This window comes from Cibotium barometz, chromosome 58 (genome assembly GCF_041138505.1).
Source record: "Cibotium barometz isolate CiBa-2024 chromosome 58, ASM4113850v1, whole genome shotgun sequence".
NCBI lineage: Eukaryota > Viridiplantae > Streptophyta > Polypodiopsida > Cyatheales > Cibotiaceae > Cibotium > Cibotium barometz.
The window spans coordinates 35,955,307-35,983,034 of NC_141103.1; the positions used below are offsets into that span (position 1 = coordinate 35,955,307).

General features: G+C 45.3%; 1 protein-coding gene across 3 annotated transcripts in view; it reads left to right on the top strand.

The window, feature by feature from the left end:
• Nucleotides 1-27,385, top strand: part of LOC147606223 (phosphatidate phosphatase PAH1-like) — a 30,521-nt gene extending 3,136 nt beyond the window's left edge. Inside the window, exons 4-11 of one of the 3 annotated variants that reach the window (XM_086792968.1) lie at nt 21,193-21,277; nt 23,061-23,147; nt 23,232-23,304; nt 26,291-26,334; nt 26,435-26,521; nt 26,665-26,763; nt 26,884-26,954; nt 27,045-27,385. In XM_086792968.1, coding sequence (XP_086649094.1) covers nt 21,193-21,277; nt 23,061-23,147; nt 23,232-23,304; nt 26,291-26,334; nt 26,435-26,521; nt 26,665-26,763; nt 26,884-26,954; nt 27,045-27,084 — 586 coding nt within the window. In that variant the 3' untranslated portion in view covers nt 27,085-27,385. Of the gene's footprint in view, nt 1-21,192; nt 21,278-21,435; nt 21,541-23,060; nt 23,148-23,231; nt 23,305-26,290; nt 26,335-26,434; nt 26,564-26,664; nt 26,764-26,883; nt 26,955-27,044 lie in introns of those variants that run through there. The other 2 variants (XM_086792967.1, XR_015265103.1) reach the window with 2 other exon arrangements.
• The last annotated feature ends 343 nt before the right edge of the window (nt 27,386-27,728 follow it).

Here is a 27,728-nt window from a genome sequence, read left to right on the forward strand (position 1 = left end):
TTGTAAGGAGGTGGGCGGAGGGCCTGTTGGCAGGCTGTGTGTATAGTCTAGGACATCTCACAGAAGTCAAACCATTTTGGAAAGAGTATGGTGGTAAAGTCCGGAGAAAGAACGAAAGTTATATTAAACGACTTCAATAGACCCAGTGGTTTACGAGACCAAAAGTGATACAATAGTGTCCATGTAATCTCATCATGGTAGAAAAGAAAACAAAGACTAGACCTATGAGCTGAGAATGTCAAATCCGAGCCATATGATACAAAGTGGGACCATCATCATACAACCTATGGAGAGAGAGAGAGAGAGAGAGAGCTCCCTGTGCCTGCTGCCTAGCCCCCCCTCCCTCTGCGCCTTCCCCCCAACCCTGCGTGCAACTGCTCCAGCCCCCCATCCTTCGCCGCCTGCTGCACCTCCCTGCAGCCCGCTCCTCCTCGTGCCCTCCTGCCCGCCTCTTCCCTCCTGCTGGCACTTCTCCCCGCGGTGCCACACCTCCCCTCCTCATGCCCTTCTCCCCTCCTCCCCGCCGCGGCGCCTGCCAGCCATCCCGGCTGCCACCCTGGCCCCCTTCAGCCTTCTACTGTCAAAACCACCCCCCCTCTTCCCTTTTTCCTGTTTCCGGCTTCTTGTTTTCCTCCTTTTCTTCCTTCGGTCCTACTCTTGACTTGCTCTTTCTGCTCAGCCTCGCCCCCTTCCTTTGCCCCCCTGCCCGGCACAGGTTCTCGGGTTCTCACGCTTTATCTGCCGCCGTGCCCGCCCCCGCCCCCGCCCCCGCCCCCTGCCCCGAAACCCCCTTTTCTTCTTTTGGAGGACTCTATGGCAGCTGCTTCGTCTACCCCGACCGACGCAGCTCGCAGCGTAATACTCAATGCTTAACTATAGTTTATAGATTTAGCAAATTTGTTATGCTTATTCCATGCAGGGCTAATGTGATCATCGAAGATGTTACCCATTTGTTCATTCGGCATTGGTATCCGATTGGTGGGATCCCTAAGACCATAGTGTCAGACCAAGATGCCAGGTTTACTCCTCATTTTTGGAGGGCATTGTTTGATAACTTTGGTACTAAATTGAATTTTTCCAGTACATCTAACCCACAGATGGACGGCTAGGCAGAAATCTACAACCAATCGGCCTTTGATGTGCTGAAGTGTTATGTCCACGATCAGCACTGTAAGTGGGAATCTTATTTGCCTTTAGTTCAAGCTGTTTTGAATGATTCTTTTTCTTCAGGTATTGGCAAGACTCCATATGAGGCATCGTTTGCAGTCGCTAGAATAGATTGACAGAGTCTTACCATGAGATTTTGGAGTCGGTGTAAAAGACAGGTTGGCTAAAGCGCAAGAGGCCTACACTCGACAGGCCAATAAAGACCGAAGGGATATGAAGTTTTCGGAAGGTGATTGGGTTTATCTTCGGATTATGAAGCAAAGGTTGAAACAGGTGGGCAAGTGATGCCCAAGGTTGTCATTTAGGAGCTTCGGACCTTTTCCCATTCAAAGAAAGATTAATGAGGTTTCAATGAAGTTGAATCTACTTGCGAGTTGGACTATCCACGATGTGTTCCATGTTAGTTGGTTAAAACCATATGCAGGTCCGATCCCTTCAGAAGTGAAAGACGAGGCGGAACCAAGTATCATTGACGAAGCTAAAGTTATGGTTCCAGAACAGATCCTTTTGCACTGCTTCAAGCATGGCTTAGGTTGAAGCCAGAGACAATTCCTCACAAAGTTTCAGGACCGAGGGACCCACAAAGCGGTATGGCTTGACAAAGAGTTTCGACGACTATCCAGCGTTATTAACAGATTATTTGGAGGCTATGTAGCTTCCGTCAAGTTAAGCAGAAGGGGATGTCACGTGCATCCCGCACTTGGATGCCACGTAGACATATCTGTACAAGGTGCAGGACCTAAGGTGGAAAACTAGTCCCATGTGAGCTCACTCCGGGATGAGTCAGCCAGGGTTCCACTCTAGTCGTCCGAGGTCAGGTGTGCATTGTTCTACACATGCGTCCAAGGTTAGGTGTGCATTGTCCTGCACATGAAACTGTTCCAGTCCGCGCTGTGAGTCTCCCTTTGGAATGATGTCAGTTTTGTATGTTTGGTCTGCGATCAGATGACAGACGGTTGTGTAGATGTAGGTAGGCATCAGGTTTGGGCATGGGCAAGGCTATGGGCCACCCCAAGGGGGCTAGGCAGGCCCCATGACTTGCCCACCAGCCCAAGGAGGGACTGGGCAGGCTGTCGGCCAGCCCAAGAGGGCTTGGCCAGGCAGCCGACATGCATTTGGGCCAGCCTAGCTAGTCGGCTAGCCCATAGGGCAGCCAGGACTGTAGGCGGCCAGAGCATTGGGGCTGCCCAAACAGCCTGGACAGCAGCCGAGCCAGGACTGTAGGCGGCCAGAGTATAGGGCTGCCCAATCAGCCTGGACAGAAGCGATGGGAAAGCTAGCAGCCGGGTTGGTGTGAACACGTGGCATTATTCAGCATTAAATGCTATTTTGCAAGTCGTGGAGAGAAAAGCAGCCAGCCGACCAGCATCTTTAGGGGGTATATATACCCAAGGCCTAATTCAGTCCTATTCATCTCATAATTCACAAAGTGCTGGAGCTAACTCAAGGGCGAGGACAACCAAAGAGAAGCTAACGCAAAGGGTGAAGAATTGAATGTCAAGGGCAGAGAATCCTCTTCAGCCAAGAAGGTTCAGGTTCAGTCTTTTATTTTCAGATTTGCATCATTCTAATAAAAGCAAATACACCATTCGTGGTGGGGGCCCTACAGAGGGTATTCGGGACCCAATACTGTGTCCTCTTCTCTCTCTCTCTCTCTATGATGTAACCTTTTGGTCTCATAGATCATTTTGGCCTTTTGAAGACGTTAATACAACCCTCTCTCTCTCTCTCTCTCTCTCTTTCTGCACATCTACATTCAGTTTTGTGCGTTATTTTCGTCGTGACAAGTGTGCTGATTTCTGAGCATTGAAGTTACTGATCTCCCCCAAAGCTTTCGCATGTTACAGGTGGTGTCTGCATAGGTCCACACAAGTCAGTGTGTACCAACTCCAAAGGTTTTGAAGCCCTCCTAGAAGCCTGCTTCGGAAAAGATTCCTTGTGCTGCTTACCACGAATGCAAGAACTACAGCGTCCCTGTCTATTGCCAACATCTGGCAAGCCATCCACCTCCCCGAAAAGCCTGCCGCAACGCATCCACATTCAAGTGGCTAAAACGGAAGTGCCATAAGTCACCGATCTGAGTGCCTCTCAAAGAGGAGAGTGCTGAGAGTTTGTAGATACCGTTCTCCACTTTGCCTTCCTATACAACCTAGCTTGTTTCTTTGTCCCGTAGAGCAACAGAATGCTCCTCAAACTCCATTTGGAAGAACACGAGAGGAATGCTTTCCCCCTTTGCCATCGAGAATGATCTCCATCTTGCCCTCACTGTGAATCGGTATAGTGTAATTGTCGCCAATGAAAATGCGACCTAACTGCCATTTAAGATCCTGTAAAAGCTCTTGGGAAGGAGTCATGTGCCTGGAAGCACCACTATCGGGAATCCACTCTCGAGTATCCCTGGCGGTGAAACCAGCTGCCTCCCCGCTCGAAGACGATGAAGCATCTGTGTCCAAAATCTCCAAGTGCACAAAGGTTGGAGTCTTTGCAGCTAAAGCCGAAGAATCAACACTCTTCGCCGTACTCCGCTTAGGACATTTTCTCCAATAGTGGCTTTTCTCGCCATAATCGTTACAGGTCCGCTCGGCCTTCAATTTATCATGGTCTGAGTCGGGCTTCTTCTTAGAAGACTTCTCCGATAAAGACTTCCCTTCACCCTTATTATTGTTGTTGCTACAGCCTTTCGATCGCTGGCTAGTTAAGGCCTCAGAACCTCCGTCCTGTGGAGGGTTCGTAACACACTCTTCCTGGTCCAAGACCATAGGCACAAGCTTCTCCCATGTGATGGTGCTGAGCCTGCCATTGGTGATCAAAGAGGAGTAGAATGTTGAGTACTGAGAGCAAATGAGACAACAAAGTGATGGCTATGTCTTCTGCAGATATCTCCTTCCCAGGCTGAAGAACCTCTTGTTGAAGAGCCTGCAACTTGTTGATGTGCTCCCGCATCGTCGAAGACTTTGCAGGATTCATCACCCGCATTTGCACTTCCAAGAAGATCCGCTTCATGGGTGTTACCCTGTTATACAGAAAGACCAAATGCTGCCAAATCCCTCTTGCCAGCGTCATATGTTTGATATGATTAATCACTTGTTGTGTGCAATTTAAGGAAGATGAAAGAACGCACATGGGCATTGACATGATCTCACAACTGTGCATGAGCCTCCCGTTCTTTCTGAGTAGAGGGTAAAACCTCCCTGTCCTCCAACCCCGGCCGCGGAACACCAACCACAATGAAATCAGCAAAGTCATAAGACTCCATCATTACCTTCCATATGCCGTAGTTGTTCCCGTCCAACTGTCGATCCACTGGGAATGTGGGGAGAGTAGGAATCTGCACGTGCTTCTCAGCCATCAAGTCTGCCATCTCAAGGGTTCACAAGGTCTTGTGAAGGGAGGGTGGATGGGGAAAAAAATGAAGAAGAGGCTGCAAATAGTATGCAAGGTAGTTGTCCAACGGTGATGGCCGCCTTCTACCCGATCTCCAAGTCTCGAATAGCCCCAACAATCTCCAATCACCACCACAAATCAGTAAACCCTTAAGCTCCCACTGTCTACAAGCTTCAAGCCAGTTGGGGCTCTGATACCATGTCAGAATGCATAGTGGAAATGAAATACAACTGCAGTAGAGAGCAAAACGAAGAAGAGAGAGAGAGAGAGAGAGAGAGAGAGAGAGAGAGAAGCTGTATAGACTCTGCTCTATACACAAGATCCGATATACATGATACCAAAAGGTGTGGGGGGTAGGGCCATCTATATATATGGTCCTAGGCTGTTGGTTGGCCAGCACAAAACAGGCCGACAGCAGCCCCAACTGCTCACGATCATAAAAAAACACCAGTCGGCCCGATGAAGCGCAGTCGGCCAGCATTGAATGAAGTCGGGTAGCAACATGTCCAGTCGGCCAGCACATGACAACCCCCCTTGACCTAGAAAAATGGAAAAAATACATGGAAAAATAGGGAAAAATGGAGAAACACCTAAATGGACGGCACACCCACAACAATGGCCCTAGTGTGTAATGTGCAGACAGGAGATGATTGCTAATAGATTCATGGAGGATTATGAGGAAGCTTGATAACCTCATCAATGATGTAAACCACTATGTAGCTCTAGCCCAAATAAGAGACTCTCTATGAATCAAAACTTTTATGTGTTATCCTCATATTGATAGTCTACATTATCATGTGTTTAGATCCTAACCCATGTCATTATGCCTAGGACCCACACTAGTGTCATGAGAGTCCTTTACATAGTCACATGAAAACCCGTTTTGTCCCTATGAAATTCGAAACACACGAAACTTGTCGAAACAATGTAAAACACTCTCAACTAAAATACCACTTCGCCCAAATTTGAGATTTGATTTAAAAAAAAACTTATTCTTCTCCCCTTTTTCTTGTTCTCCCTCCTCTCTGTTGGGGTAAAGGCGTTATGCCCACCCTTATAGTGTGTACAAGCCCATAAGTTATAGTACATAGTACACTTAGTACTTTTAATGTACTAAGTGCACTATGTGTACTAGTGCAATATACATGTGTGATAGGGGAGTCACACACTCATGCTTTTTTCATGAGTTGACTTATCCCCACAACTCTCTCTCTCTCTCTCCCTTGCTTCTCTGTGTATGTCTCCCATGAATGAACTCTAACCCTAATTCAGGTTTTCTCCCCATCAACTGGTATCAGAGCGTTGGTCTCTCCAGATTCTTCTTGAGTGCTGATTTCTGTCATTCCTTGCCCAGCCAGTAGGCGTGGGCTGGCTCAGCTGTTGCCCAGCCAGCAGCGTGGGCTGCCCCAGCTGCCCAGCAGCCAAGCGATGACTGCCCAGCAGCCAGGCGGGCTGCACAGCAGCCACGAGCGAGGAGGTCAGCACACGGCGCAGGCAAACGGCGCAGGCGAACACTGAAGCAAGGCGCTGGTGGCCAAAGAAGCGAGTCGGCTCAGCAGCGAACGCAAGCGTGTAGAAGGCGCACGGCGAAGCAAAGCATAAGCAGCTACGTGAGCGACTCTAATCAGCAAGGCGCTAGGCGAATACGTCAGGCGGGCGATAAGCGCTAGGCGAAACTGGAGGGTGTGAGCGTGGAACGAACACGCGTGAGCAACGGGGGGCACCTACTTCCGACTTCAGGCGCCTACAACAACTGAAGCGCAAGGACAGTCAACGCAGAAGCAGCCACTTTTTTTGCATCTGAGCGTGGAGCGAAGACGCGTTGGGCAGCACTTCTTGATCTTCATCGCTGCGCTCTCGGCCATTTGCTGCTGCAGACTCGTCAGGCTCGCTATGGTCCCTCCTTCCTTCGCATTCTGCCATTGCCCGCAACAGTCACCTGTGTAAAGGCGCCTCTCTTGAGCCCGACTACAAAGGTTTGCATGAACAGCAGCATCAGCATCAAGCATCAGCACCAAATTCATCAACCCGCCTGCAAATCAGAGAAAAATCCAGAAAATTCAGAGGTATTTTGCTTCAATTTTTTTTTTGGGACTTGCAATTGAGCAGGTACAATTATCAATTGAGCAGGTACAGGTGCCCAATTGCTCAATTTCTGAGCAAAATTGGCAAAATTGGGTGACATTGGTCACAATCAGGATAAATTTGCAGGAAATTGGTCATATCAGGATCAATTTGAAGGAAATTGGATGTCGAAATTTGGGGCTTTTGATGTAATTGTGCAATTAAGCACTCATACATGCTGTATGATGTGAAAAATCGCACATTTGGGCAAAATCGCAGCAAATTGCAGTGCAAATCAAGGGGCTTTTGTGCCGATTTGGTTGATTTGCATGCAGGCAATCGCATTTGATGCTGTGGTTAATGTGCTGATGCCTTACAAGCACTCAATGTGCCTGCAAATCAAGGGGCTTTCCTGTATTTGATGTATATGTGGCCAGGGGGAAGCATCGTGAACACTCTGGATGCCTTCATGTGCGCCAATGTACCATGCATGATCAGAAATTGATCTCAAATCAAGGGGCTTTTCAAGTTTGTATGCTTGTTGAGCTTGGCAAAGCAGCAGGCAAGACATATATGCCTTGAATCCTCAAAAATCAGCTTGCAGTCAAGGGGCTTTTGCCCAATTTCTGTTCGGGACTGTTTTATGCAGTGTACAGGACTGTAAAAGTCTGATTTTCACTCATTTGGACAGCCAGGAGAGCATTTATTGCTATTGTACCTGCTGGTACAGATTTGTACATGTTTTGGCATGGCTGTACACTGTTTTGAGTGATCAAAAGGTTCAAATTCAGCTGCTGAAATTGCCGGTACAGGTTTGGTACATCATTGGTGAGCGCTTAGTACTGCTGTACAGTACTTTGGAAGGGCAAAAGAGCACATTTAAGGTGCTGTCCAAAATCTGCAGCAACCAGATTTTGGTGTTTTCATCACAAAAAGTGGGAGAAAAGTTGCATTCTTGCTTCCGCAGTGGGAGATAAAGCTTGGGAGAACATTTGTGAGCACTTTGTGTGCTTTGGGTGCAGTGTTTGCACATCTTGGGTGCAGTGTTTGCACATTTGCAGGGAGTCAGGCATTTACAGGTTGCATTTTGCTATGGCAACCACAGGTGAGAGCTCTTCATTGCTTCACATCAAGAAGCTTGAAGGCTCGCATAACTATGATATTTGGCAAACCCAGTGCTACAATGTGTTGCTTCAGAAAAAGCAACATAAGCCTATCAAAGAAAGGGGTGTGATGCCCGCTTCTCTTACTGCTGAAGAGTGGGAAGATATGGATGAGCTGGCAAGATCTACTATCATGTTGTCTGTGTCAGACTCATTACTTTTCAGCATTCGTGAAGAGAAGACAGCTTGGGGAATGTGGCAGAGATTGCAGGACTTGTATGCCCAACAAAGTGCCTCAAGCAAAGTGTATTGGTTGAAGAAACTCATAGGCCTTCAGATGAAGGAAGGGGCTTCTATGACAGCCCATCTCAATGAGTTTAATGGTATTGTCAGCCAGGTTATAAATCAAAAGTTGGCAATGGACGATGAGTTCAAAGCCACTTTTTTGTTATGCACTTTGCTAGAGAGTTGGGACACATTCAGGACAGCCACTAGCAATTCGCATGCTATGCTGTCATATGCAGATGTTGAGGGTGCTCTTCTTCAAGAAGAGATGAACAGGAAGAACAACTCTGTTGGAAAGTCCAATGCAATGAATGCACGTGGGAGATCCCAGCAAAGGGGGAAAAGCCAAGAAAGGGGAAGGAGCAAGTCTCGCTCCAAAAAGGATTTGGAATGCCATTATTGTGGCAAGAAGGGACACATCAAAAAGCAATGCTACAAATGGAAAAATGATCAAAAAGAAAAGGGAAAAGGCAAAGACAAAGAGACAAAGAGAAGGATGAAGCCAAAGATGTAAAGCCAAAGGGCAAAAGTGGAGTCAAGATCGAAGAAATCAATGTGTCACATGCAGGTGGCAGTGAGGATGAGGTCCTCTTTACGTCTTCACTTGATGCCCATTCACTTCTTACAGGTGGTCATGGTATGCACTCATGGATCATTGATTCAGGTGCCTCCTTTCATGTCACAGGTTGCAGAGACTTGTTTGTCAGGTACACTGCTGGCAATGAAGGAGTGGTTTATTTGGGTGATAACCATGCATGCAAAATTCTTGGCAGAGGTGATGTGAGGCTTGTATTTTCAGATGGCTCACAGCTTATGCTCCATGATGTCAGGCATGTGCCTGAGATCAAGAAGAATCTGCTTTCTACTGGACAGCTTGATGATGCTGATTATGTTACCACATTTGGTAGTGGAAAGTGGAAGATTAGTAAGGGCTCACTGGTTGTTGCCAGAGGCTCTAAGGTGGACACTCTTTATTTTATGCATGCAGGTGTTTGTCACCATGCTAATGTAAATGCAACCGAGCTGCCGGAAATTTCTATGTGGCATAGCCGGTTAGGACACATGAGTGTCAAAGGAATGGAGCAATTGTCTCGTTTGGGTTACTTGCCTTCTCTCAAATTTTCAAGTTTTCAGTTTTGTGAGCATTGTATATATGGTACGCAACTACAGTGCCCCCACAAGAAAGCTCTTTGACAGAAAGATGCTCAGTTAGAGCTTGTGCATACAGATGTATGTGAGATGCCTCAGCTTTCTTTGGGAGGGGCAAAATATTTTGTGTCTTTTATTGATGATGCCACACGCAAGGTGTGGGTTTATCCTCTTCGTTTGAAGAGTGATACATTCTCAGTGTTTGAGAAGTTTGTTGCTCTTGTTGAGAATCAAACTGGCAAAACACTGAAGGCTTTGCGTTCCGACAATGGTGGAGAGTATATGTCCAAACAGTTTCAGGACTTTTGTGATGCTAAAGGCATCAAGAGGGAGCTCTCTACTCCTTATGATCCTCCACAAAACGGGACAGCAGAGAGGATGAACAGGACCATACAGGAGAAGGTCAATTCTATGTTGTCACATGCTGCATTACCTCATGGTTTTTGGGCTGAAGCTGTTATGACAGCCGTTCACCTTATAAACAGGTCACCTAACACGAGGCTTGGTGGGAAAGTGCCAGAAGAAGTATGGACAGGGAAGCCTCCGTCATACAAGCACTTGAGAGTGTTTGGTTGCGTTGCGTACGTGCACATACGCAGGGAAATGCGCACCAAACTTGATCCTAAGTCTCATAAATGCATATTCCTAGGATATGGTGACAGAGGTGAAATGGGGTATAGACTTTGGGATCCCATGAATAGAAAGATCATACGCAGCAATGATGTCATTTTTGATGAAACATGCATGTATAAGGAGCCTGCAAGGCAACAGGAGCCTGGCAGAGTCATCTTTGATGATGATGGACATCATGGACAACAACAAAGGGCTGTAAATCAGCCATTACAGCAGGAAAACCAGCCCTTAAATGGTGCTGAAAATGGTCCAAATGGACAGCCAGAGATGGCAGAAGATATCCCTATGGATATACCACAGTTGGAGGACATACCGGGCATGATTTTTCAGCCTTATGGCATGGAACAGGAGCCACCAATGGGTGATATGCAGGCTGGACAGCAACCTGCAAATGATGGTCATTGGGTACGGAGGTCCACAAGACCCTCCAGAGCCCCTGACAGGTTTGTTCCAGGGGTTGACTATTTGATGCTCACTGACTGTGGGGAGCCCTCATGTTATAAAGAGGCTTTACAGAGGGCAGACAAAGCTCTATGGGAGCGTGCCATGAAGTCAGAGATGGATTCTCTGCATAAAAATGGAACATGGAAGTTGGTGCCTTTGCCTGCAGGCAAGAAGGTTTTGCCATGCAAGTGGGTATACAGGCTCAAAGTTGCATCAGATGCAAAGCCAAGATACAAAGCCAGGTTAGTGGCTAAGGGCTTCAAGCAGGAATATGGTGTGGACTTTGATGAGATCTTCTCTCCAGTGGTCAAAATGACCACACTTAGAGCTGTGTTGGCTTTGGTTGCACATGATGATCTGGACTTGATTCAGATGGATGTGAAGACTGCTTTTCTTCACGGTGATCTCCATGAGGAGATATATATGCAGCAGCCAGAGGGTTATGCAGTAAGTGGAAAGGAGAAGCTTGTATGCAAGCTGAAAAAGAGTCTTTATGGGCTCAAACAGGCACCAAGAGAATGGTATCATAAATTTGATACATTCATGAAATCTCAGAAATTCAGGAGAAGTGACATAGATCACTGCTTGTACACCAAAAAAGCTTTGGATGGCAGTCTATTGATTCTCATTCTGTATGTTGATGATATGTTGATTGCCGGGAAATCTCGTAAAGAGATGGATGCCTTGAAGCAGAGGCTGCATCAAACCTTTGAAATGAAGGATTTGGGTGATGCAAATCACATCTTGGGTATGCGGATACTTCGGGACAGAAATCAGCATGTGTTGTATTTGTCTCAGAAGGAATACATTGGCAAGGTCTTGCAGAGGTTCAATATGGACGGGGGGAAGAAAGCTAGTACTCCTTTGCCTCCATATGTGAAACTCAGTGCTATGGACAGCCCACAGTCGGATAGTGACAGGGCTGATATGGCCAAGATTCCGTATGCTTCAGCTTGTGGCAGTCTCATGTATGCCATGGTTGCTACTAGGCCGGACATTGCATTTGCAGTGGGAGTGGTTTCTAGATACATGGCCAACCCTGGCAAGAAGCATTGGGAAGCAGTGAAAGGTGTCATGAGATACCTGAAGGGCACACAGGATTTGTGCATTTGCTTTGGCAAACAGGATGCATTAGTGCATGGTTACACGGATTCGGATTATGCTGGTCATCCAGATAACCGGAAGTCTACTACCGGTTATGTGTTTACATTCACAGGAGGTGCTGTGTCATGGATATCCAGGATGCAGAAGTGCACTGCCTTATCTACTACAGAGGCCGAGTATATTGCAGCCACAGAGGCTTGCAAGGAGGCATTATGGCTATCTCGGTTAGTGGTTGATTTGGGATATACAGGGGATATTCCATTGTTGCATTGTGACAGTCAGAGTGCCATTCAGTTGGCAAAGAACCCTGTTTTTCATGCAAAGACGAAGCACGTAGATGTGAAATATCACTTCATCAGAGAGGTGATAGAGAACAAGCAAATTCAGCTTGTTAAGATTCATACGGATGACAACCCGGCTGATCTGTTGACGAAGAGTTTGCCTCCGGAGCGGTTTGCTCATTGCAGACACTTGATGGGCATTGGATGAGGCCAGTTTCAGCCTTGATATGGCCTTGTATATTATCATGTACATGCTGATTTTTCAGTTTTGTGAGCATTGTATATATGGTAGGCAACTACAGTGCCCCCACAAGAAAGCTCTTGGACAGAAAGATGCTCAGTTAGAGCTTGTGCATACAGATGTATGTGAGATGCCTCAGCTTTCTTTGGGAGGGGCAAAATATTTTGTGTCTTTTATTGATGATGCCACACGCAAGGTGTGGGTTTATCCTCTTCGTTTGAAGAGTGATACATTCTCAGTGTTTGAGAAGTTTGTTGCTCTTGTTGAGAATCAAACTGGCAAAACACTGAAGGCTTTGCGTTCCGACAATGGTGGAGAGTATATGTCCAAACAGTTTCAGGACTTTTGTGATGCTAAAGGCATCAAGAGGGAGCTCTCTACTCCTTATGATCCTCCACAAAACGGGACAGCAGAGAGGATGAACAGGACCATACAGGAGAAGGTCCGTTCTATGTTGTCACATGCTGCATTACCTCATGGTTTTTGGGCTGAAGCTGTTATGACAGCCGTTCACCTTATAAACAGGTCACCTAACACGAGGCTTGGTGGGAAAGTGCCAGAAGAAGTATGGACAGGGAAGCCTCCGTCATACAAGCACTTGAGAGTGTTTGGTTGCGTTGCGTACGTGCACATACGCAGGGAAATGCGCACCAAACTTGATCCTAAGTCTCATAAATGCATATTCCTAGGATATGGTGACAGAGGTGAAATGGGGTATAGACTTTGGGATCCCATGAATAGAAAGATCATACGCAGCAATGATGTCATTTTTGATGAAACATGCATGTATAAGGAGCCTGCAAGGCAACAGGAGCCTGGCAGAGTCATCTTTGATGATGATGGACATCATGGACAACAACAAAGGGCTGTAAATCAGCCATTACAGCAGGAAAACCAGCCCTTAAATGGTGCTGAAAATGGTCCAAATGGACAGCCAGAGATGGCAGAAGATATCCCTATGGATATACCACAGTTGGAGGATATACCGGGCATGATTTTTCAGCCTTATGGCATGGAACAGGAGCCACCAATGGGTGATATGCAGGCTGGACAGCAACCTGCAAATGATGGTCATTGGGTACGGAGGTCCACAAGACCCTCCAGAGCCCCTGACAGGTTTGTTCCAGGGGTTGACTATTTGATGCTCACTGACTGTGGGGAGCCCTCATGTTATAAAGAGGCTTTACAGAGGGCAGACAAAGCTCTATGGGAGCGTGCCATGAAGTCAGAGATGGATTCTCTCCATAAAAATGGAACATGGAAGTTGGTGCCTTTGCCTGCAGGCAAGAAGGTTTTGCCATGCAAGTGGGTATACAGGCTCAAAGTTGCATCAGATGCAAAGCCAAGATACAAAGCCAGGTTAGTGGCTAAGGGCTTCAAGCAGGAATATGGTGTGGACTTTGATGAGATCTTCTCTCCAGTGGTCAAAATGACCACACTTAGAGCTGTGTTGGCTTTGGTTGCACATGATGATCTGGACTTGATTCAGATGGATGTGAAGACTGCTTTTCTTCACGGTGATCTCCATGAGGAGATATATATGTAGCAGCCAGAGGGTTATGCAGTAAGTGGAAAGGAGAAGCTTGTATGCAAGCTGAAAAAGAGTCTTTATGGGCTCAAACAGGCACCAAGAGAATGGTATCATAAATTTGATACATTCATGAAATCTCAGAAATTCAGGAGAAGTGACATAGATCACTGCTTGTACACCAAAAAAGCTTTGGATGGCAGTCTATTGATTCTCATTCTGTATGTTGATGATATGTTGATTGCCGGGAAATCTCGTAAAGAGATGGATGCCTTGAAGCAGAGGCTGCATCAAACCTTTGAAATGAAGGATTTGGGTGATGCAAATCACATCTTGGGTATGCGGATACTTCGGGACAGAAATCAGCATGTGTTGTATTTGTCTCAGAAGGAATACATTGGCAAGGTCTTGCAGAGGTTCAATATGGACGGGGGGAAGAAAGCTAGTACTCCTTTGCCTCCATATGTGAAACTCAGTGCTATGGACAGCCCACAGTCGGATAGTGACAGGGCTGATATGGCCAAGATTCCGTATGCTTCAGCTTGTGGCAGTCTCATGTATGCCATGGTTGCTACTAGGCCGGACATTGCATTTGCAGTGGGAGTGGTTTCTAGATACATGGCCAACCCTGGCAAGAAGCATTGGGAAGCAGTGAAAGGTGTCATGAGATACCTGAAGGGCACACAGGATTTGTGCATTTGCTTTGGCAAACAGGATGCATTAGTGCATGGTTACACGGATTCGGATTATGCCGGTCATCCAGATAACCGGAAGTCTACTACCGGTTATGTGTTTACATTCACAGGAGGTGCTGTGTCATGGATATCCAGGATGCAGAAGTGCACTGCCTTATCTACTACAGAGGCCGAGTATATTGCAGCCACAGAGGCTTGCAAGGAGGCATTATGGCTATCTCGGTTAGTGGTTGATTTGGGATATACAGGGGATATTCCATTGTTGCATTGTGACAGTCAGAGTGCCATTCAGTTGGCAAAGAACCCTGTTTTTCATGCAAAGACGAAGCACGTAGATGTGAAATATCACTTCATCAGAGAGGTGATAGAGAACAAGCAAATTCAGCTTGTTAAGATTCATACGGATGACAACCCGGCTGATCTGTTGACGAAGAGTTTGCCTCCGGAGCGGTTTGCTCATTGCAGACACTTGATGGGCATTGGATGAGGCCAGTTTCAGCCTTGATATGGCCTTGTATATTATCATGTACATGCTGATTTTTCTTTTCCTTTACTTAAGGGCACTTTGCCTTTAAGTGGGAGGTTGTTGGGGTAAAGGCGTTATGCCCACCCTTATAGTGTGTACAAGCCCATAAGTTAGAGTACATAGTACACTTAGTACTTTTAATGTACTAAGTGCACTATGTGTACTAGTGCAATATACATGTGTGATAGGGGAGTCACACACTCATGCTTTTTTCATGAGTTGACTTATCCCCACAACTCTCTCTCTCTCTCTCCCTTGCTTCTCTGTGTATGTCTCCCATGAATGAACTCTAACCCTAATTCAGGTTTTCTCCCCATCACTCTCCATCTCAATTTTCTTAAGAAATGATGAAAATAGACGAAACGTTTCTTGTGACTGTGTGTAACGATTTCCAAATTTGACTTCTTCGTCAATTTCTCTTAATTTCACAACCAATTGTTGAAATTTTTTACAAGTATTCAACTAGCTCTTCAATTTCTCACTTTCCTCCAATTTATAAATTCCAATTTCATACTCTCAACCTCAATTGTCGAAACACCGTATTGTCCAAATTCAACTTGTTGGTCAATTTCATCTAATTTCACATCGAATTGTTGAAATTTCTAAGTGTTTCACTACCTCTTCAATTTCTCATTTTTTCCCCGTTCATAAATCCCAATTTCACATGTCAATTTGAATTGTGTATCCAATTTCATATCCAATTGTCGAAATTTCATACAGTTTCTTCAATTCCTCACTTTTTTTCAATTTATAAGTTCCAATTTCATACTTTCAACCTTAATCGCATCCAATTTCACCTCTAATTGTTGAAATTTCTTACGTTTCATTAATTTTTCACTCTTCCCAAATTTGATTTGATAAGTCACTTCAAAACCTCTCCGTTTTGTCTATAGAGTCAAAACGAAATGTGTCGAAATGACAAAACAACAAAACAAACGAAAAATTTCTTTTGACTATGGTTATTTACTTCAATCCACCATAACGCAATGCATTAGCAATAAACCTAGCCCTCATTTACAATAGTACATATGCACCAATGCTCCTAGTCAGTGTGTTTGACTCTGCCTGTCGGTTGCTATCCGATGTTCAGCTATGCCCTGTGTACCTGGAGGTGTGTCCAGAACAAGGGGAGCAAGTGCCCCCCCCCCCTTCCCCCTTCCCCCTTTGAGGTCAGAGGCCTCGCATCTTGGCACTTATGGCTCTTTCGGAGAACAGCCCGTTGGCTCATGTACAGTGGGAGCTCCTCGGAGAGTGGCAGACCCATTGATTCGAAATCCGGAGGAGGCCATTGTTAGCATTATTCATCTCCTGGGTGTATGCCCATTTTGTCGTGTTAGGGGCGCCCAGTTTGTTCCCGAGCAGCACCTATTTTTTCCTCATGCTTCGGCCCTTGGTTGTGGGTTGGCCACCCATTTGATCTCCCTTATTTTTCCATTTTATGTTGGTTGGTTTGTCTTGAGGGGGTCGGCCATGTATGTAGGCTACTATATATGGCCCGATGATTCTCTCCCCTCATTCACTCACGAGAGCTCTCACGGGCACGCCCTCACTTACGGCGGGGACCACCGCACGCTAGGGGCAGACATGTACACTTCATCTTCATTGTTATGCAGATTGTTTTTCTCTCCTTTCTATGCCGTTGTCTTGTTCCTTGCTTTCCGCTGCGCACTTTGACATGGTATTAGAGCTCCAAGTTTTGGTGGTTTTCTGGAGCTAATCCTGGCGTTTTCTGCTGGACGATGGAGAAGGAGAAGATCTGCGTTTTTGGTGCTACTGTTCGTGTGCAGTAGGGCGGCTGCGTTTTTGCTGGAGGTTTGGACCTGATTTGGCAGGGCTTCTCAGCCTTGCAACGTATTTGGAGGGTGCACTCAGAGGTTGTTGTTGTCCTACAAGGGGATGGAAGAGGCGGGGTCTTGTGGGGATGCTTCGGCGGGGGTACATGCAGGTACCCTCGTTGCCCATGTCCCACCCACCCTACTTCATGCCACAAAGGCAGCTCATCGCGTAGGGTCTTGAACAGTTTCTTGAGAGTACAGGTTTACCAGAGATTGATGTGGGTAATGTCATTCCATGGTATACAAGTACTTGCAAAGTTTCTAGATACAAGTTCAGGTTCCAAAGATTTCCGACAAGTTGTAGCAACAGTTTGGAGATGTGATGCATGGCCTTGGAGTTTTCTCACGTAGAGGATGCAGGTAGATGCCTTTGAGATTTCTCGGGATGCTGGAGCAATTTTTCACTGCAGTTGGTGCATCGGGGTGTTGTGATGGTTGATTTCTTCGACACGGTGACCGGTTGGTTGGGAGCTTGTCAGCCGGGGTAGTCTTTGTTAACACCAAAGAGCTTTCATTTATGCCAGGTGGTTGGGTGATTCATGGGTGCATGAGCAGTAGTTCCATCACTGTAAGGGCAGACTTTGGATACAGGTTCTGCAGAGATGGCAGGGTGCAGGTTGTTAGCTGAAGAGGTGGACGGTTTGGTTAGTACACCTGCAAGAGCTTGACATGAGGCTTCCTTTTCAGAGGGGGCGGCATTTTCTGCGGGCGGAACCAGATGTCCATGTGATCCGGAGCAGGGATCAATAGAGGATCCGCGCCTTCGGATGGTGCTCAGGAAGACCAGACTCAGGAGCGGGTATGGCTCGGGAGCAGAAGGTTCGAGTACCAGGGTTGATGTTAAGACCAGAGGTTTGCAGTGGTTGGTGCTTAGTTTGACGGGCCTTTGGATTGAGGACCACAGAAACTGCATGGGGACCCCTGTTGATTCCGAGGGTGTTTGAGAGGTTCGCAAAGTGCCAGAGGGAGCCACTTTGTGTGGTAAGGTGTGACATATTTGAGTTAGAGATGTGGACAGTTGGAGGTTCAGTTGTGGATTTTGCTTACGCCCTAATGTCTTGGAGCGGGGCATCGACTGAGGCGAAGTTAAGGCAGCTTCTTGGCGTTATGCGGGAGATGATCGACATCTGAGTCAAGCAGTTTGGGTTTTCTTCCAGCTCCTTGGAGACTTGTTTCACACCCAGGATCTGAGAGGGGGTGTTAGCATTATTCATCTCTTGGGTGTATGCCCACTTTGTCGTGTCAGGGGTGCCCAGTTTGTTTCCGGGCAGCACCTATTTTTTCCTCATGCATCGGCCCTTGGTTGTGGGTTGGCCACTCATTTGATCTCCCTTATTTTTCCATTTTATGCTGGTCGGTTTGTCTTGAGGGGGTCGGCCATGTATGTAGGCTGCTATATATGGCCTGGTGATTCTCTCCCCTCATTCACTCACGAGAGCCCTCACGGGCCGAGTCGTCCCTCACACGGGAGTATGTCATCACGCCCCACTTACAGGGACTACCCCACGCTAGGGACAGACATGTACACTTCATCTTCATTGTTATGCAGATTGTTTTTCTCTCTTTTCTCTGTGCCGTTGTCTCGTTCCTTGCTTTCCGGTGCGCACTTTGACAGCCATTCCATTTTTTGATTAATCCACCTGGCTCAGCCATCGGATCCTCCTTGAGACCGCACATACCCCGGCCCTGTAGCAGCATTGGCAGGTCCAGGGAGTCCGTGCTTACTTTCATCAAGGATTTCTGGTGAGACTCTTGAGCAGCTTCCGAGCTGGAAGATTTCCTTCCTTCTATGGCTCTTAGCCCATCGGAGCCTAGCCGTTGGCACGTGGTTGGCGATCACTGGTAGATGAGGGAGTTGTTGCCGCTGCGGCAGCCTTGTGGGACTGCCCCATGCACAACATGAAACTCGCGGCGGTGCCCGGGGGACTAGGGCCTTTGACACACTTGTTGATACCATCAATGCATATTAAAACATTTAAAAGCTGGACAAAACATCCACAAATGCTGAAAATGGAGCTTGCACACGTGACACCACATAGAGGCCGGAATGGGCCGACCCCCCCCCCCCCCCCCCCCCCGGGAATATTTTATTACCCAAGGAGAATACTATCATGTACAAGCTTTGAGGGCCTTACTCTCCCCACGGGAGATGCCGACATATACAAATGCCATAACACAGTCCAACACGAGGCTACCAAGCCGGAACATAGGCTGTAGAAATGCCGAGCCAACAATATAATCCATATACCTCAGTGTGGGTACTGATTCTTCCCCAAAAACCATGGGTCTTCATGAAATAGAGCTGGTACAGCAAGTACAACTCTCCATTCAGCCGGTATAGCAGGTACAATGGTTGGTACAGTCGGTACAGTGGTTGGTATAGTCGATACGGTGGCTGGTACAGCAGGTATAGCAAGTACAAATGCTGGTACAGCATGTACAGTGACTAGTACAGCAGGTACAGTGGCTGGTACAACAAGTATAGAAGCTGGTACAGTCGGTACAATGGGTGGTACAACAAGTACAAGGATTGGTACAGCAAGTACAATGGCTGGTACAACAGGTACAAAGGTTGGTACAGTCGGTGCAGTGGCTGGAAATCATAATAAATGATTAAATACCCTTGCCTTCAGTATTTCTTCGCGATGGAAGCCTCCAAAACAGTCCCCAACACCCGGTATTCTTCATGGGCAGCCTTCAAGAGAGAGAGAGAGAGAGTAGCCGCCATTAGGGCAGCTTGTAACGGTGGTAGAGGCTAGTTGCAGCAAGAGAGCCTCCATTAATGAAGAGAGAGGGCTCCAATTTATAGATTTGGGCCTCCCATGAGCTAAAATGGCAAGAGAAGGCTACAATGACAAGTGGAGAGCCACACAATAGCTGAAGTGACAAGTGTGAGGCCACTTGTCTCACTTTGATCCACTTTCTAACAAGTGTCAGGCCACTTGTCTCACTTTGGTCCACTTTCTTGCCACATGTCCCAATCTAAGAGATGGGTCCTTCCATAAACTTTATCTCTAAAAATATCCCAACTGGTAGACATTCTGTCAAAGGCACTTTGCCAACTCTTGGTATCTGCTCAATTCTAGATGTAATGACGCGAACAGAATTTCCACCGGAGTCGGGTCAAAAATAGCAACTCTCCTAAATTTTAGGAGTGTGGTCCTTTGTATTCTAGGATAATCCCCCATTCCCAAAGCTTGTACTTTCCAAATATTTAGCCATCTTGGAGTCCACCAGACCCCTTTCATACGGGGAAATGTCCAGGCTGGTGACACAACAGGTATGGCAGCACATGTTCTGCCTATTTACCGCCGATCCAAGCACCACCCGCACTGTCACATGGGGGGCTGTAGCTTGGGTCACAGAAGTGGGCGAGGCCTTACTTAACGAGGATGATGGATGAGGCCTTGCATTGAGTCTCACCCACATGCACATCTCTGAGCTTGGCACATCTGATGAGCCCGATGCCGGCGAGGCCATTGACAGTCTGATTTACCCCAATCCCCCCCGCCCCTCGTTTTTCCCAGCTGAGGTCAGCCGTTCCATTTGGGTGGAGTGCCAGGGTCTAGGACCCTTCCTATCTAAGGGAAAACGGTGGAGGTTCTTGGCACTACAGGCCCCCAATGTGGCTTTTACCTCCGCCTCCAGTTGTAGCCTCCCTCTGATAGAGCAGCCAGCGGAAGAGGGAGCACCCCCCCCCCCCCCCCCCCCCCCCCCTCCTTATCTCATTTGCATATTTAGACTGCTTTCTAGCAATGTTGTATTCAGCATACGGTTTTTTTCTTTATAACTAATAGAAGGATCTTGGTTTTTTTCTTTATAACTAATAGAAGGATCTTTCTTTGGGAAAAAAAAAAGATAATGGTGGTAATGGCTTTATTTCTGTGCCAAAAGGCAGGAATTATAATTTATAATTCACTGTGGTTCTGAAAGGAAAAAACTAGCAGAAGTTTTCTGCATGAACTAGTCAGTGCCTTGTGTTTGCCGGTGCCTTTTATACCTAACTTCTGCCAACTGCAGTGCATCTATTTTCAAGGTTCCCAGAGGAATTTTGTCATTTACCATATGTTTTGTTTGCTTGTAAAGTAATTCAACACAGTTTGGATGTGCATCGCTTGTCAGTGATGGATGTAACTAATTGCTTTCATTATAGTAAACCCTGGATGCATTTTCATTTTAAAAAAGTTCGTAAGGTTTAGTATGTAAGTTTCATGTTTAGGTTTGTCTTCAAGTGTTCCAATACTCAAGCACATATATGCAGCAGCCTGTCTCTGTCAGTCAATGAACTTTGTAATGCCTGGCTTGCAAATTTGGATGTTTTTTGAAACCTACAACTGACGTGCTAGCTTTAATATCAAGGCATTAGCTGGCAGCAAAGAAGGCAAACCCTCAAGACTAAGCTAGTGCTATCCTATAATATGGAGTCTACAAGATTGATGGAGCTGGTTCGGTTTCTACTGTTACTGTAGTGATGGGAGAAATTGTAAAAGTCCATCTCCTTGGTGCTGTTCGTTGAGGAGAACTGGCCAGTTAGTCATCTTATTGCAGGGACTTACTCAACCAAATTGCAGGGACTTAGGAACACATGCTTTCAAAACATCTTTCTTTGTGGTTACTGCTGTCTCATGTTCTTATTTGTAGGTTATATGACAATTAACAAGGCTTGTATGAACTTTTAGCCCTGTATCATTAATGACTTGTCCATGTATTAGGGGTTTCAGTTTTCTCAAACTAAACCTGGCTGATTTTTCAGATCCGATGTTTTAGGCCAAGTGATGCCTCTTGTTGGGAGAGATTGGAGTCAATATGGAGTAACTCGTCTTTTTTCTGCCATCAAGGTAAGTCTTATGGATTGGACTTTGGTGCTTTAACCTTTAGATGTGATTGGAAGCACTTTCCCTACTTCGTTCTCTGTATCGTGCATGTATGAGTGAGATGGCCTTTTTCGTTGTATGAATACCTTTTTTTTTCTTGAGAGTGTAATGTACTTATTTAGGTGATAGGCAAACATCACGTCCGGTGGCTGCAGCTAGCTGGGTTTGAACTTGGGCACCTGCCTTGAGATTCAAACCCCTTACCAATGGCTTTGGCTGTCCTGCTGGTAATTCCTCGGGCCCCTCTTCAAACCTTCTCTATGTTCTTTGCTGCACTAACCTTCTCTCTCATTCAATTTAACATCAACATCGTGGAGGCACTAACCTGAGGGGATATAGCCTCAGCATTGTGGAGGCACTAACCTTAGGGGATATAGCACTTTTTAGACAAAACACAAAAAATATACCGACCGCACTATCATAATGCCTATCTTCCATGTAGACATACAACTTGCAGACAATACTTCCATGTGTTCTTATGCTCTGCAGTTCCAATGCATAAATCCCAATTTCATACGTCAACCTCAATTGTATCTAATTTCATACCCAATTCTTGAAATTTCCTACAGGTTCTTCAATTTCTCACTTTTTCTCAATTTATAAATCCCAATTTCATACTTTCAACCTTAATCGCATCTAATTTCACACCTAATTGTTGAAATTTCTTACGTGTTCCTTAATTTTTCACTTTTCCCAAATTTGATTTGATAAGTGTCACTTCAAAACCTCTCCGTTTTGTCCATAGAGACGAAACGAAACGAAACAAAACGTGTCGAAACAACGAAACAATGAAACAGACGAAACGTTTCTTGTGACTATGGGTTAGTAGAAGCTCATGATACTCATTGGCACTTCTTTTATTACATAACAATTCATTATATCATCCCATGGGAATTCTAGTCTTATACTGACAGTTGGGAGTGTTTGTACAAAGTTGTACCTCCTCACAAAGGAGGAGGCACTTCACGACTAGTCTTGAGAGTTGTGAAAAAGCTTTTCACTATCTTCAGCTAATGCTTTCCTTGACTCTAGTGCTATAACTCATGTGTTTATGGGTGCCTCGGATGTGGCCATCGGTAGTTGGGTCGTCGTCGCATGGAGTAGTCTGTGCTAAGACAGAGTTTTGGATTGAATGAGTACCCCCCTTCTTCTCCCTTAACCAAGGCAATATTAGATGTGTGTAGTCACCCTATAAACCAGGTGCGATGATTAGACTAATGTCTCTATCAACCACCAAACCTCCCCTTTAGATACCTCAACCCAGTCCCTAGGTTGACATAACCTGAGGGGTAAACCAGACTTGGGCAAGGGGCGTAGCACTTCACAAGGAGGAGCACATAGAGGCCGGAAAGTTGTGAAACGTATCACCCAAAAGTGTGAGAATGTTGGAGGGAAGAGGCTGGAAAAGGCTTCAAAAGCATGGTGAGGAAGGGTTTTGGGTGACTGCAGCATAGGAGTGAGGAACAATATGGAGGGCATAGAGTAAGGTGCTAGGAGTAGCAAGTGGGTAGCAGCAAGGGACTGGCATGGGTAACTGAGAGGGCAAATTGAGGCAGCACACAATAACAGAGTTCAAGATTGTGGAGGGAGCTCCAGCCATGCAACGGATTGGTTCAAGGTGATTTTTGAAGTAAATGATGGGAGGTCTTCACAAATCTAATGTTTGCTAATGTATATATGAGAAGATTATGCTGCTGTGGCCACATGCAGTAGTGATATGTTTCTAACATTATGCTTGCTATTTCAGGATAATGGGTTTGAAGTGCTCTTTCTGAGTGCCCGTGCTATTTCCCAGGCTTATCTTACTCGAAGGTTTCTCTTAAATTTAAAACAGGTGCAAGATTTGTTTCCTTTGAATTCGTTTTTTTAGCAAGCGAGTTTTATCAATATGTCACTCATTCCATTGATCTTTTTAAAGGATGGGGAGGCACTTCCAGAAGGGCCAGTTTTTATTTCTCCTGATGGGCTAATCCCATCGCTTTATCGGGAAGGTAAAGATCATTTGCTCTACCTAAGCTTTTGGTATTTTGAAACCATTGCGTGACCTTAAAACGTTCCTTTGGCTCAATCTTTCCTATCCAGATGTTTCAGGGTATTTCTGTTTAAATGCTAGTGAACAATAAAATGAAGCAATGAAGACTGGGACTAATTCACAAGCACAGAGATACATGTAATTGTATTACTTCTCTGAGGAAAAGGTATATGTACAAGCCTGCCAAACTGTGGCTGAAGGGTGTAAACCAAAAATTTCAAGAGAAAGAGCTGTCCAGGTACAACCCAAGTTAACGCAGAATCTCTGCCTCAAGGTGAACATTGGGTGCGGCTGGCTGGGACTGATTTTTCTGTGTTCTGGCTGTCCCATGCTGTTCATAGCTGAGGAGAAGGCTTACTGAATCTTGGCTACATCCTTCATTGCTCGAAAACACCGATCGAACTTATCACTCCAAACCAACGGAGTACTTATCTTGCCTTTCTTGCTTCTCATTCCCTTTAAAAGCTGAGTCAACGGGGCAGCAATCTTGGCATAAGCCTTGATGAACTAGTGAAGCCCAAAAAGGATTTCACTTGCCTAATTGTTCGTGGAATAGGCCATTCCATGACCTTTAGAACCTATCTGGGTCAATCCATGCATCATCAACCGAGATGATGCTACCTAGAGGCTAGATATAGAAGTTCTTGTTTGTATTAACCTGGAAGCCTGAGTAACATGTACATCCGATAAAGATCATTGAGGGACATCACCTGCGATTACAAAAAGTCACTATCATGAACAAAAGAGAGTCCGTGAGATGATAATCTAACATTTTCGTCTTGCCCTTCTCAAAAAACTAGGACATGCCTATAATACTTCAACTACTGGATCTAAGTTCATGATGTGGAAGTCTAAAGCCTCTTGGTAGTCTTGTATTTAGACCTCAAGCCTAGGTACCATTTGGTTCCACAATGCTCCCTTGGCAAGTCTGACCACATAGCGATGGTCACTTGCCATTGTGGGTAGCTGAAGTGTCTACACCAAATGCGAAGAATTAAAATTTCGAGTGGATTTGGTGTCAAACAAAATCCACACCTGATGGCCACGTATAGATCCCTCAACTCGGAGGAGATCATACGGACCAAAGGGAGAAATACTAATCTGACAACCTTGGCAACCACTATTATCTAGATGATGAATTTCAAGAGATGAGATCAAAGAGTTTCGTTGTAGTTCTACGATGTGGCTTACCACCTGAAGACTTGTTCTTTGGACAATCCTGTTGACGATGGCGAGGGTGGTTGCACTCAAAGCATAGATTATCCTTCTGCACCTTCGCTAACGCCTTACCGGTCAGGTGCACGGTTCTCTTCTTGCTTCCCTTTGAGTGCTTCTTGGGATTGCATTGTTGTGACTAACCATCTTGTGACGGTCCCGCTTTTTTGTCCTTTAAGGGGTTTTAGTTCTTGGAACAGTTACCTGTAGGCTCCCCACCCCTTTTGATAGCAAGGGTATCATCAAAGTTCTTTGCAATGCGGTAGATGCCATCTAGTGAATGAAGTTGGTTCTCCGTTCTTGCACATCCAAGGTTGATACCGCTGCCTGAGGCAGCCCTCAGTAATCAAAGAGCTCTATGTACAGTTGACAGTGGCTATGAAGCAAAACACAGGTCTAACCAGCCTGTAGAAGCATAAACACACATCACAAAGCTGTCCAGCAGATGTTGCATCAGAGTGCCATCATTCAGCCCAAGACACTAGCTTTCTGCAAGCCATACACCCTCCAATGTACGTACTAGTACGCCTGGAGTAGTCTCAAGGGCTTGGAGTTCATATCTGAGGAGCTCTCCTCCAAACTGACTCCAAAAGTCACTTATATGGGCCTCCTATAAATTACTAGCCATAAATAGTCCTTGCCTGTAAAATACTCCTAACCTTCCTGTTTAGATGCGAACTCCCAGTCCATGGTTAACCTAACCTGAAGTTAGACTTGTCAACCTTACTAGGGCCTTGGGATGTGCATGATAGTTTTCAGCTTTGCGTTCTCATACCAGTGGAACACATACTCAGAGCATAGAACGTGTTTCTAGCTTTCAAAACCTCGGAACTTCGAAACTTCGAAACGGTTTTTAAAAAGTTCGAAACCTCTCCAGTACGGCAATTTAACCCAAATTTTAGGTTTTTTTTCTTTTTTTTCTTTTTTTTTCTTCCCTTGATTTCTATGGGATTTTTTTTATTTTTGTTTTTCTTCCATATCCTCCACATCACCTTCCTTCCCTCTTCTTCTCCTACCTCCCGAGTCCCTCCTTCCCTTTTCCATCTTCTGCTACTTCTTTCATCTCTACTCCTTCCTTCATTCTCTTCTTCTCTCCTCTTCTTCTCCCTTGCTCTTTTTCTCCTTTTCTCTTCTTCTCCTCTCTTCTTTCCCCTTTTTCTTCCTCAATGTTTTGAATCTTTCCCAATTTCTACCTTCTCTTCTTCAATTTCTTAAGAGTCCTTGATTGAACCACTTGTGGCATCTAATCAAGCAAAATTACCATAATGCCTGACCAAAATAAGGATGGTTCCCTGAGATGTGTGAGAAGAGACCATTTTTTTCATCATTATACTATGTTTTTAGATGGCTGCTATAAGTTCTTTGAAGGAGACCAGAAAATGCTTTGGCAAGTGAATGGTGTTTAAACGTCAAAGGTGATTGCTTCCAAAAGATTTTTGGATGGATGGAAAGGTTGAACCTTTCCTTGGCTTGTCATGTAGCGGCACTTGAGCAAAATCAGAGGGGGAAGCCAACACAACTACATTCACATGCACATAGTAATTTGCTTCTCTTGCCTTTTTAGTAGCTTACAATTGCTTGTCTGTGTAGTAGTCTAAAAAAAATATTATTCTCTTTTCTTTGCTTTGTTGTTTTCTCCTAGTAAGATTTGGGTTCACACAGAACAGTGAGTACAAGTAAAATCAGTGCCATGGAAAGGTTTGGGATTAACTGTATATTTTGGATTGCAGTTATAAGGAGAGCTCCGCATGAGTTCAAAATCTCATGTTTAGAGGTACCTCGCATTCAAGTGTTTTCTGTAATCAGTGCAGATTGTCTCTCTGAGAAATGGCCAGTGGTTTCATTATTGACTCTTTCTATTTCCATGCTCTCAGGGCATCAGGGAACTATTCCCGAATGATGTAAATCCGTTCTATGCTGGCTTTGGGAATCGTGAAACGGATGAGATAAGCTACCTTAAAGTAGGAATTCCAAAGGGCAAGATTTTCATAATCAATCCAAAGGTGTTCTATCAGTTGTAGAATATAATTCATTTTACTGCTTTTGACTACTCAGTTGCTCTTCTGCAAACCATGGTTTCTAACTTTCTCTGCTCTGATGCTAGGGTGAGGTAGTGGTGAATCATCGCATGGATTGCAAGTCATATACATCCCTTCATGCGTTGGTAGATGATATGTTTCCTCCCATGTCATCGCATGAGAAGGTATACAATGCACAGCTCACTCCATGAATTGGTAGCATAAGTGATGTAGCTTGATAAGGCGGTTTCTAAGGATGAGAGGTCTTAAGTCCTGTTCTCACCTGTGGTTTCTGATGACTGCAGGAGGACTTCAATTCATGGAACTATTGGAAGATGCCACTTCCTGATATTGATGATGAGATTAGTGCGAAGGGGTAAGTGAGTTTACCATCACTTTTCCAGTTTGTTTCTGTTTTACTCTCTATGAAAGGATATCTATAATACTCGCTAGGTAATTTGTGCAGCTCAAAAAGTACAAAAAAGGGTGGCACTTCGAAAAAGTAGCTGGTGTCATTTGAGACTTTTTGACACAGATCGACCCTTATTGATTGGCTCTCAAAAGGGGCTTGAGTTGCATTATTTACCATTGGATTATTTGATTTAGTGTATAATTTGGCCACTCCAGAAAAGGGTTGGTACGGGACTGTAGAAAAAGAGGCGGTTGTACAATGTGTAAGTAAACACCTACAAAGAAGTTCCATGTTCATTGGCGCAATTGAAGGATTTTTCAACTCAAAATTATAGCAAAGAGAAATGTAAGCTCAAATTATATTGTTGAAATATACGTTATGTTTTTTGAAGGACTGTAATGTTGGGCACGCGTTTGACAAGTTGTGTGATCCAACCTGTATTGGTAAGGTAAGGCACCAAAACCACATGAATCCACATCAAGGTTTTTGCAAGAAACATGCCAATGCCATCAATTTTTGCTAGAATGCATTGAGTTTTGCATTCTTGTGTGATATCCAGCTTCTTTTTGAAACCTGTATTGGTAAGGTAAGGCACCAAAACCACATGAAACCACATCGAGGTTTTTGCAAGAAACATGCTGATGCCATCAATTTTTGTAACAATGCATCGAGGTTTCCATTCTTGACACGAAATCATTTGCCTCTCAATGCCATTGATAACTTTTCTTTCAAGAGTAA